The 12437-nt window shown below is 33.4% G+C and overlaps 1 protein-coding gene across 1 annotated transcript in view; it reads left to right on the top strand.

The window, feature by feature from the left end:
• The window catches only part of LOC140441650 (myrosinase 1-like), an 84458-nt gene extending 74245 nt beyond the window's left edge, over nucleotides 1-10213 (top strand). Inside the window, exons 7-8 of the mRNA XM_072532510.1 lie at nucleotides 6079-6182; nucleotides 10008-10213. Of these exons, the coding sequence (XP_072388611.1) occupies nucleotides 6079-6182; nucleotides 10008-10191 (288 nt within the window). The 3' untranslated portion in view covers nucleotides 10192-10213. The remainder of the gene's footprint in view (nucleotides 1-6078; nucleotides 6183-10007) is intronic.
• The last annotated feature ends 2224 nt before the right edge of the window (nucleotides 10214-12437 follow it).

The raw sequence follows: 12437 nt of genomic DNA, 5'->3' as shown, positions 1-12437 counted from the left end.
TAAAACGAACCGTGCACCACGAGCTGTTGGATCTTTTAATCCTGTTGTCAGACCACGAACAAAAGCATAGCGATGAGATGTAATTGCTTTATCAACCCATACTTTTTTCACACTGTGCCCGATATTTACCCATGATTCATCCAAATACACTATGTTGTATCCTGCTGCACGTTATTTACGAGTTGCGCGTAAATAACGATGAGGCCTCTGGTTTTTCAATCAAAATTTAATTTCTGTCATGTTTTATAAACTCAGCAAGCGATATAGCGTGGCCCGTGAAAAGTTGAGCAAAGTTTCTTCGACATTTACAACAGCTAATATGGTGTTTATTATTGGTGGTATGTTGTTACGAAAAAATGGATGAACTATTCTACGAATTTGGCCCCTGACACCATCGTACTTGTTGTCACGAGAATTAATAACCTTTCGCTTTTTGGGCCTGCTCTTGGAGATTGTAATCCAGGTGACGAATATTCCTGTCGTATGCGAAACAGAGTGTTTTCGCAAACACCACTCATTTCTGACACTTTTCTACTTTTCTACTCTAAAAGTTTCAGAGCTTTTCCACGTTTCCATTGAACAATTTCCTCCATTTTGCGGTAAAAATTCGGCGTCAAATATAACAATCGCCAACAACAGAAAATAACAATAATTCCCAACAGCAAATCACAACAACAGCCACCAACAAATAATAACAATACCTAACAAAACAGTAACAGTACATCCAAGATGGTACAAATCATCGTAACTCGAATATGTTTACGCGCTCCGAAGAACAAATAAAGACTAATTAAGGCCCTGGATGTATCAAGCTTTTATACATATTCTGCACAAGAATTATTCTAATTGCTTCTTAATTACTGAACAACTTAGAAGAAAGTATTTGCAGTTGATATCAACCAAAATTACAAATTCCTTACACATTGTGGCAGTAATTAGCACCGCAGGGACATAAATAACTAAAGCTCGGATTTATAGGCAACAAAAATTGAAGAAAAGGCGCCTATATAGGCCAAGATTTTTATTAAAAAAGGCAGGAATATTAACATTTAAGCAAAATATAGGCAATAAAGGAATATAACTTATTATTTATTGTACAAAGTGAATTAACGTAATATTAACTTAAGGCAGGTATATTTACACATCATAATCATAACATTAGTATAAATAAACTAGTAACTAAATATCTGTAAATTAATAATTAAACATTGTAACCACTTAAAATTTTATCATTAATAGAAACAACTAAATGTTTCTCAATATTTTCGGTCTTAAAACTATGTCTTCGATCACTTAAAATTAATTTGTACATTGAAAACGAACGTTCGACATCGACAGATGTAATTGGAGCATATTTCAGAGCGGATAATAAATCTGGCATAATTTGAAATTCATCGGAAAATGTCCCATTCAAAACTTTAGCAACATTAGATAAAAACGAAAAACCTTCATTCTTGTCGAAAACATATTTCATTTTTTTTTAAATTAATTGACCGTTACTTCCGGGTCGGGAGGTGCCGATTTAATTTTCGTCTTTAAATTATCTATTAATTTTACTGACTCACATAAATTTATCTCTTGTTTTTCTAACGAGGTAATTGTGGTAACTATTAATTTATAATTGTCATTGATATAAGCGAGTTCCTGTTTCAATTTGGGATTTTTTTAATATTTTTTTTTTTTTGCTTCTCGAATGGCTTCGGAAATATCATCATCAAATTCTGACATAACTAATTGTATTTCATTGCAGTGTTCAAAGTAAAAAAAAAACTGCTTCGAGCCAGGTTCCCCACCTTGTAATTACTGGTTTAGGTGGCAAAGGGACACCGGGTCACAAGTCTTTCTTTATATATTTGCACCCTCAACGGAGCCTTTACAAAAACTTTTTTCATAAAATTTATAAAATTATTTACCAACGGAAACAGATTTCTTATTTCTTCAGCAATTCTATTTATCCCGTGGGCTACACAAGTGCAATGAATTAAATTAGGATAAAAAATCTTTAAATTAACAGCAGCTTTTAACATATATGCCGCAGCATCTGAAAGCATTAAAACTATTTTATTCACTGGTATAGCGTTGGGTAAAAAGAGGTTTGTTAAACTATCTTGTATAAATCGTCTTATTGTTAAATTATTTGTTTTTTCCAATTCTTTAACGGCAACTAAATAAGGTTTCCTCGCAAAGTTTTCGTTCAAAATTCCAATCATTAATTTAGCTATATACCTACCTGCCGCATACATCTGTCGTTTCATCCACGATAATATACAAAAAATTACCCTCTAACTCCCGCTTAATTTTTGAAATACATTCCACATAACATTTTTCCACAGTATGTTTTCTCAATGTACTCTCATCTGGTAAGGATTTATTAAGATATTTTTCGAAAAAGCATTTAAAACTAGGGTTATTAACTTTATATAGAGGAATGTTGGATGCAATCATCATCTGGCATAAATCAAATTTAAATGCGTCTTCCTCCTATTTTTTGAACTGCTTAAACTATCCCGCAGATATTTGGGCTAACTTAGAGGAATTTAATTTTTCCAAATTACGTTTATGAAGTGGGGTTCCACAATGCTGGTCAATAAAGTACTTTTTTCTACTTGAAATCTGAGAATTTAAAAAAAAATAATTAGTATTCTAAAACCGCTTTAGAATTTAGTTATTTTGTGGGACGAAAAAAAATAAAACTTACCGATTTGCCGTATGGTTTACAAAATGCTCCATCTCCTTCTAGAGAAAGTTCCGAATAAGGTGCGATCCATAGCCTTAATTTAGATGTCATCTTTTTACACAAATGTCTAAAACGTTTTAAAACGTGTTCTTTGCTTTTTGGTATACGCAACAAAACTAAACTAGGATATAGCAATTTGTGACTAAACTCTGATACAGTAACCGACTGTACAACTGATAATAAACTAATAAAGCTTAGGGATTTCCAAATAGTTAACCCTCAAGTCTCGATCAGGTACATTTTCCTAAAAATCTGTTATATAAACAAACCATTGATATTTTATTATTGACCCAAAATTTTATTATAGAATGGTTTATAGTTTATTTTTATGAACGAGAGAGTAATTAGCATAATTTTAACTGGTAGCTCCGACCACTCCATGGGCGTGCTCAAGATTAATTGAAAAATTACTTTGAATAATTGTAAAAAATAAATGAATTATTTCAGTGTTATAAAGTGTTATGTGTATGTAAACAAAAGTGACCTCTTTTATCACACACTATATTAGAACTGACTGGCCTACATTAAAAAGGGTTTTAAAAAATTCACATTTTTTTTAATTTTTAAAAATTACAAAAGAGAAAAAGAGTTTTTAAAACCGTCTAAGGTATGTTAAATAGATGAATAAAAATATTAATATAAAACTTACAGCTACTTGTTACAAATCCAAATCAGATTCAGAAGATGAACTTTCAGAACCAAGATTTATAATAACTGGCTCGATCATTTTATCAGTAATATTGTCCAGCTTCCACATTTTTTCCTCTTCTTTAATAGTGTGATTTACTGCCTTTTCCCAGTTTTCAGGTTTTACATTATTTACGGCCTCCAAAAACAACTGTTTAACATCATGAATTTTAAAAGTGGTATTTTTTCTTGAAACTTCACTCTTTATCTGTGCCCATACCAGTTCAATCGGGTTTAATTCACAATGATATGGTAGGGATCTAAGTACTGTCATTCCACGATTTTTGGCAATTTCATCAATTTCGTATTTTTTAAATTTTTCTTTATGAAGGGCACACAACGAATAAAGTTCCTTTCTTATAGATCCGGGATGGTACGTAATATTTTTTGAACTCAGCCAATTCTGCAAGTCTTTTTTTAACCACTTGGTTGTGGGCAGTCCTTCTATAAGTCTGGAGTGATAACTTGCATTATCCATTACTATTACACAGTTCTTAGGAAGAAGATCTATCATTTGTTCGAACCATTCTTGAAAGACATCAGCGTTTATGTCTTCATGGTAGTCACCGGTACGAGTTGATTCAAAAGTTAATAAACCACCTTCAACAAAACCGTCTGAACTGCCAATGTGTATTATTATCAGCCTGCGTCCCTTTCCTGATGGTGGGTTTAAACCAGTAGATAAGTTATTTACAAAAGCGTGCCTTTGACTTGTAACAGTTTCATCCTGCCAAAATTTATTTGGTGTATGACCCTCGTTGATCCATGTTTCATCAAGATAAAATATTTTTCTTTTTTGGTTTCTCATTTCCTTTATGGTTCTTAGAAAATGTCTTCTCCATATGACAATATCGCTTCTTTCTAATAAAATAGACTTTCTGGGATTCTTTTTCCAGCGGAAGCCTATTTCTTTTAAAAGTTTCCATAACGTACTTCGACTCATTTCTGGATAATCCTTATCATCTCGAACTGAGACAAGAACTTTATCCAATGTTGGAAATTCTTGTCTAAAGAAGAATTCATGCACTTTTCGTCGAAGTCCTTCTTTAAAATGATATTCTATTTAAAATTTTGGTTTCCCTGGAGCATTACGTGGCATTTGAAAACTACCACATTTCTCTTCTTTAATGCCTCTGTAAATCGTAGATTTCCCAACACCAAGTGTACTGCTAACTAACTCAACGGTCTCATCAACACTTTCACATAAACGTTTGTCTGTAAATGATTTAAAACAATTAAATATTAATGTTTTTTCATTAACTGTTAGAGAACCAATTTTTCGGCGTTTACACGGCACTTCCAAATTTTCCATAACACTAGTATACACAATAAACTGCACCTTGCAACTGAAGTACCCACTTTTAGTGAACTGTTAAGAATTTTGAATACGCCACTTGGACCTTCCTATATACAAAATGGAAAAACCCACTATCACATTTTCTGTGGAATAAGTTTAGAAGGTAATTATCTAGTCAATTACTGTCGTAGATTCCTGGAATTAAAGAATTAAATGTTTGATTGTTGAAACCCTTACTTCGTGGAATGCACTCATTTCAGATAAAATAAAACGTTTTATTTTATCTAAAGAATTAAACTTTATTTTGCAAATAGGCAAAGAATTAAACTTTATTTTGCAAATAGATAAAATAAAACGTTTTATTTTATCTAAAGAATTAAACTTTATTTTGCAAATAGGTAGGTACTTATTAAACTTTTATTGGTTATATATAACCAATAAAATAAACATCTTACAATTCTTGCAAATTCATTAGTACCTGTTAACCTCCATCACTCCGACACTGGCAACCTTATTTAGGGATTAGTAAGCCTCACAACTATTGTATTCCATTCTGCTCCAACCTTTATACCTGGTGATCATACTCAATTTAAAATTGTTTTCCTATATACTTCTGTAAACTTGTTGACAAATATCTGTTTTTCATTGAGTCACCCGTATCAACAGTTTAGGGATTTGCATACATAATTTATTGTTTTATTACTCTCTCATACATAAAAATACACTATAGTAATAGAATAATATCATGGGTAGTACCATGAAATTTTAAAAAAGGCACAAATAGGCGGAATTTACGAAAAAAGGCAAAAAGTGCAAAAAACAATTATAATAGGCAAAATAGGCAAAAAAGGCATTTTGCCTATAATCCGAGCTTTATAAATAACATTTTAAATTTGGCAGTTAGTAGAAATTTCCAGAATTATTTTAAACTTTGAAACAAATGTTTATTTAATGCACATTTTATTATGCTACTGCTACTAATTAAAGATAAAAGTTGATAAGTTACGATAACAAACAAACGATATTTGTAAATTACATAAAATTGTACGTGAGGACATGTTGAGAACTCCTGATTTATTCCGTTTATTTTGAAAGATAGACAATAGAGAACGTCATCGCTCACTGCATAAAACTGGCAACGTCTTGGCGAAATTCCCATAAGGTTGGCATTGCATATCTTACCCTGTACAGATAGTCACTTTGAGACGATGTATAGTATGATAATTTAAAAATAAAAATCAACTTTTTTCTGGATTTGTCTCCAAAGTCACCTATTCTCGAAAAAATTAATTTATTCCATAATTTTGACCATTTTTGTATATAAGATGGCTATAATGTTAATCAATGTATTTTTTAGGACTACTTATGTACTGTTCTTGAAGCAATAAACGATGGTGTTAATGTGACTGGAATTACGTTTTGGAGTCTTACGGATAACTTTGAGTGGATTGTAGGGTACAGGTAAGGATATGTACAGTCTGTCCCAAACCCTTCTTTCAGTGCGTCACTAATTTTGACGTCATATAGGATTTTAAGAATGTCGAGAATTATTTCATGGCATTTTAGTTAAATCTGACAGTTGAAGGATCGTAATCGGCTAAATGTGAAAATGTTATTTTTTGAAAATGTGGAGTAAAAACTTTAAGAATTCAATTTTTTTTTAATTTATATATTAGAGGACCCGTCCTGTATAAAAATTTTTATTGTGCATTATATTGGAACGGCAGTTTGTCATAATTCCTATTCTATACACTCCAAGGAAAGTGCTTAATTAGCTAAGATTTATTTATGTATTTATTATTATTTATTACAAACACTATGGCTAAAATGTATAGTATTTAAACTACGTATGTAAATATTTTTTAGAATAATTTAAAACTTATTTCACTAACGGCAGAAACTGGTAATAAAGTTGTCCCAGCCTCTTTTTCCAATTGAAAATAATTTAATAATGTTAATATTAGTCTTTGTTCATTCTCGGTATATCTCGGCATCTTTAAAATATTTTTATGACAATAAATACAAAATGAAATTTTCACTGTAAAATGTCTAAAAATACTATCCTGGAATGACAATTATCATTTTATCAGTTGACATTGTCAAAGTACTGTCACTATCGAGACCATCTGCGTCAAATTATATTTATGCGCATCATCGATTGGATATCTATTTAGCGTATTCTAAACTCCGACCAATTATATATCCGTAAGTAGAATTCGCTTTAATATACAAATACCAGTGAACGAAATATAATTTTCTAAGTTCTATGTATAATAATCACAGACTCACGTTTTTTTCTGTCACTTCTAGCTTAATGCGTTAGAGAGAATTCGATAAACTGTGACGCACTGAAAGAAGGGTTTGGGATGAACTATATGACGATTTTATGATATAAAAGTAGTCACAGTATACAGATAGATCCCTATCCGTATATTATGATAGTTTCCTCTGATAGTCCCTCCTCTAAGGGTTCGTGTACACTAACGCTGCCACTCCGTTCTCGATCTCGTTATAAGTCGTTCGCTTAAATTTTAGTGAATTGGTAAGTTTATTTTGTGACTCCGTGGCTGGATGGATTTCTTCTCTGATGAAAGGAATCTTTAAGTCGTAGTGAAGTGTTTGATTACTTACGTACCATAGATCTATGGATCTTAACACTTTAGACTGGAATCTTAGAATGATATTTAGCGACGTTGGCTTTTCACAGCCCTATAGGTGTAGTCTGTAGAACCAGATAGGTTTTAGTATGGCTTTGTATAGAAAAATTTTGTTTTGGATGTTAAGTTTTGATTAAAGTTCAAGAAGCCAATACATTTGCCGGAATTTTAAGTCAAGCTGTCTTCTTTTGATCTGGATATAATTCTTCCAAGATTAAGATAAAGGACAAGGCATCTAGTATCTGTTACTGTTGGTATTGTTACATTTTCTATTCTTACAGGTGGGCATATGTTGTGGCGGTTGGTAAATGTTATTTGAATTGATTTTATTTTGTTTACTTCTGTTCTCCATTTTTGTATACCAATCACTGAGTATGTTCGGAGGATGTTGCGGGTTTTGTGATACTTGTATGGGATCTTCATTTACAGCTAGTATTGCTACGTCGTCAGCAAAGGAAGCGATTGTAATATTATTAATCTCTGGTATATCGGCTGTGTAGAGTGAGAAAAGTAGCGACCCTAGAAGACTACCCTGCGGGACTCCGGAGTGGATGGGTCAGAGGATGGATTGTTGGTCATTGAATTTTACCGAGAAATATCTATTTGCTATGTAGGATTTGAGTAGGAGGAAGTAGTTACTGAATAGTGTTATTTGTACTTTGTAAAGCAGACCTTTGTGCTAGACTTTTTCAAACGCTTGTGAGATGTCTAGAAATATAGCGTTGCAATATTTCTTTTCTTCAAGACTTTTTGATATCTCATTTATTATTTGATGAACTTGTTGGGTAGTGGAATGATTTTCCCGAAAACTAAACTGATGTTTTGGTAGTAATTTTATTAATTCATGATCTGCATATATCCTTTGTAGCAGCAATATTTCAAAAACTTTGCTTGCGGTTGGGAGTAGTCTGATGGGTCGATAAGATGTTACTTGATTAAGCTTTTTTCCTGGCTCGAGCATCATAACGATTTCAGCAAATTTCTTAATTTTTGAAAAGTATAATAAGCTTAGCATTTCGTTAAATCTAATTGTTGGCAAAGTAATGGTCTTGCGAAAAAGTTGTTTTAGTACTTCTAATTTTTTCTGGATGTTGAACAAGTTTTGCAGAAAGTGTGGCACAAAGGATTAATACATAAACTCCTCTGCTACCTTCCGGATGAGCAGTATTCCTTACTACTAGAATTATATCTATCAGACTGATGCTTAATCAAGCAGAATGCATAATATTTTGATCTGAGACAAACAAGAGCTGGTGTCCCACAAAGAAGCGTTCTTTTGACAGTTTTTTGCAATTTATATACCACTAAAAACATCGCTGAAATAAATAACATTACTATTGCCACATTCGCCGATAATACGGCAATTCTATCGGTTGGAAATAACCATGAGGAAGCACTGCAACATCTACAAAATGATCAAAACCAGATCAATAATTTGACTAAAGAGTGAAAAATAACGATAAACCAAATCAAATATATTCCCGTCGATATTAATAAATACGAAATAGAGTCCGTACGAAAATACTGCAAAATATATGGGTGTCACTCTCCATACAAGGCTTCGATGGAGAGCACATGTCAAAAAGAGAAAAGATAAGAGCGTACACTTAGATATAAAAATGCGATGGCTGCTTGGTCGTGACTCCCAGTTATCCATATATATCAAGGTATTGCTGTACAATCAGATTCTTAAGCCAGTTTAGAGTTAGAATATACATGTAAGCAGCTGTGCACAGAAAGTATTCAGCTTTTAAAACAAGTTATTAATTAATATCGTAGATATCCCTTGGTACATTAGGAACAGTAGTATCCACAACGATCTAGGAATTGATACGGTTTGACAAACCATCTCTATATACCCGACACCTTGAAAATAGGCTTCATCGTCACGTGAATGTTGAGGTACTGTAGCTTAGATTAGATTAGATTAAGAGAGGTGACCTTTCGGCCTATTCCACTGCAACCTTTTTAGATCTATTGTGGTCCTCTAGTCCTAGATAACATTCTCTAGCCTGACCCTTTTTATAAAGTCTAGTAGCTTCGAGACTGTACCTTCCATGTAGCTATTTGCCGGTGGATTTTCTTCTCCTAATGCAATGAACCGCACATTTGCCAGACTTGTCACACTGCCATAAAATGTGCTGTAGCTACTTGACAACACCTTAAGAAAAGCAAAGCATAGTGCGAAAGCGACAGTGCACGTTAATCATAGTATAAAAGGTGGTAAGCTATTAAGAAGTAAAGATTACGGGTGAGTAAGATTTTAGCTTAAAATCTGAGGACGTTTGGTTGGAATAAACTTAATATTTTTATATTGAACAATATTTATACAGAATGATTTTGTTTGTCTATTTTTTGAAAACACGTACGTTTATCCCTGGAGGTTAGTTCCATGCACCCAACGCGATGGTTTTGGCTAGTCGAGAGATGCTATCGTTACGCTGACTGAAGGCAACTGAAGCGGTGTTCTCCAATAAACGCCGAAAGATGACTAAAGATTGAATATCGAATGAAAATTTATTTTAACAATTCAGCTACTAATTAATAACTCATTTCAGAAACTATAACCACTACAAACTTTCTTAAATCTTTTATTTATTCGCTTCTTAACAAGAATTTACTATTTCAGCCAATGCTATGGTTTCTATCAGATCGACTTCAAGAATCCTTTTCTACCTCGAATGCCGAGACGGTCAGTGAGTTTTATTAAAAATTACCTACAAACCGGAATGCTCAAGTGTAATGAGTCTAGAATAATGTGGCCTAACAGAATAAAATTGCCGACATTGGAGGAAATTAACCTATATGGTTAAATTTTAGACCTGAGAAAAAACACTGAACATATATTGTTTTTTATGTCTTAATTAAATGTAATGTTAAACTTATGACAAGTATTTTTTATTTAAATTATAGTGTTTCGAGTGGGGGTCATACACACATTATACAAAAAGGGCTATTATATCACAATTAAGTTTAATCTAATGCAATATGTGTTTGTTTCTATACTCAGTGACATTAGAAGTGTTACACCCAGAAGGAATAATTTTTTGAACTTAATTTTTTGGCAACATGGTAGATTTACATCAAGAATGAAACGATAACGTTGTCAAGGATTTTTAAGAATAAGTAATCAAAAAAAAATTAATTATGTCTTTGTCGACCCCGTAGCTGAATACACTTCTGTATACGTCTAGGCATTGACAAAATGAGATTATTGATGTCTGCCTGTGGCTCCTCGTTCCAAGCAGCTTGAACTTCATGTATTAACTGTGCCAGAGGCTGTGGAAGATGGTACAAAGTGGACAGTCTCCTTCCCATCATATCCCATACATGTTCGATAGGAGTCAAATCCGGAGCACGGGGCGGCCATGGCAAAACATTAGCTCCAGCTTCTTGGACAAAGTCCATAGTTTGACGGGCAATATGGGGACGCGCGTTGTCTTGCTGAAAAAGGACGTCTCGACGGCCGTCGAGATAAGGCAGTAAAGTGGTTTGTAAGATGGTATCAACACAACGCGCAGCTGTCATATTGCCTCGAATAAACACAGGCAGTGATAGGCTACCATAGGCAATAGCTCCCCAAATCATTACTCCAACTGTTCTGTGTACATGCCTCTCAACAGCAAACCCGATATCCCGTCGTTCTCCACGGTGGCGTCTTACCATCCTACGACCATCATGCATTCCTAAACAGAATCGTGATGCATCGCTAAATGCTACATTACGCCATTCTGCCACCCAATGCTGCCATTCTCTGCACCAATTCAAACGCTGATGACAGTGGTCCGCAGTCAAAGGAACCACTAGTCGTGGACGGAATTAAACCAGTCCAAAGGCTCGAATATGACGGTATAGTCTACGCATACTAACAGGTCTACCTACTACTTCAAACCATTGGTCAGCAATTTGACGCGTAGTAGCAAAACGATCTCGCAGAGCCAGTAATCTATCGCCTATCTTGACGCTTTGCAGTACGCCTCGGTTGACCAGTTGATCTTCATTGTATTCCTCTACCTTCGTTTGTCCACACACGACAGACACGCATAATCGTCATTGTCGTACAATTAACGCGACGGCCAATGTCGCGATTCGACAAACCCATAACTCTATACGCAATAATTCTCCCCTGTCAAAATCGCTAACATGGTGGCAATTTTACTGTCTTCGAACTTGAGGCATTTTCTTACACTGAATACAATTAGACTGAGGAATAATAACTAAAAATTGCTATAAGAACCGGTTTTTACAAATCGGTCTCTTCACAAAAAAATTTAAAGATAAAACTTTTTTTTACAAAAAGTAGAAAAGATAAAACATTGGTATTGTTATCATAGCATGTTTTAAATATAGTCATTCTGTTGCCAAAAAATTAAGTTCAAGAAATTATTCCTTCTGGGTGTAATACTTCTAATGTCACTGAGTATATTTGTTACTTGTTAACTTACATAGAAAAATTAACTGACAGTCTTTGAAAAATTATTGATTGGATTTTTATTATTCTTTTGTATTGCTTTACTCTAAAAAGGGTATAGGAGTAAGATAAGAATGGAGGGGAAGATCCCTGTTTTAAGATTACCCTATAACACACAACCTAAGTTTGGCGTGATTGGTTGGTGGGTGGGTCCCATTTTAAAAATTGGCGGGTTTCATGTTTATTAAAATGGCAGTTGAGGTATTGGCACAGTACATCGCTAAACAATTTATTATACTGTGGTATTGGTACAAAGCGGATGATATTCACATTTTAGGATTAAGCTGGCTATTACAGTTTTATTAGAAATATAATTATTTTTTCTTTTGAGATTATGTAGGTAAAATTAAATTCTGACTTGTGTTTATTTTATTTTGATATGCTAGTGATGCTTTTTTATTAGATATATAGATATTGTTTAAATTTTTTTGATTAGGTAATTTTTTATTAAGATTTAGAGGTTCCTCTTATTATTTTTATTTCTAGAACATTCATTAACATTATTATTTTCGTTAGCTTTCTCTATGTGGGATCGGTTTCTCTAATTATTATCCTCTCTGTTCTTTTCTGTTCTCTTCCAGGGACTAA

This window comes from Diabrotica undecimpunctata, chromosome 5 (assembly GCF_040954645.1).
Source record: "Diabrotica undecimpunctata isolate CICGRU chromosome 5, icDiaUnde3, whole genome shotgun sequence".
Taxonomy (NCBI): domain Eukaryota; kingdom Metazoa; phylum Arthropoda; class Insecta; order Coleoptera; family Chrysomelidae; genus Diabrotica; species Diabrotica undecimpunctata.
This window is presented reverse-complemented; position numbering and strand designations above follow the sequence as displayed.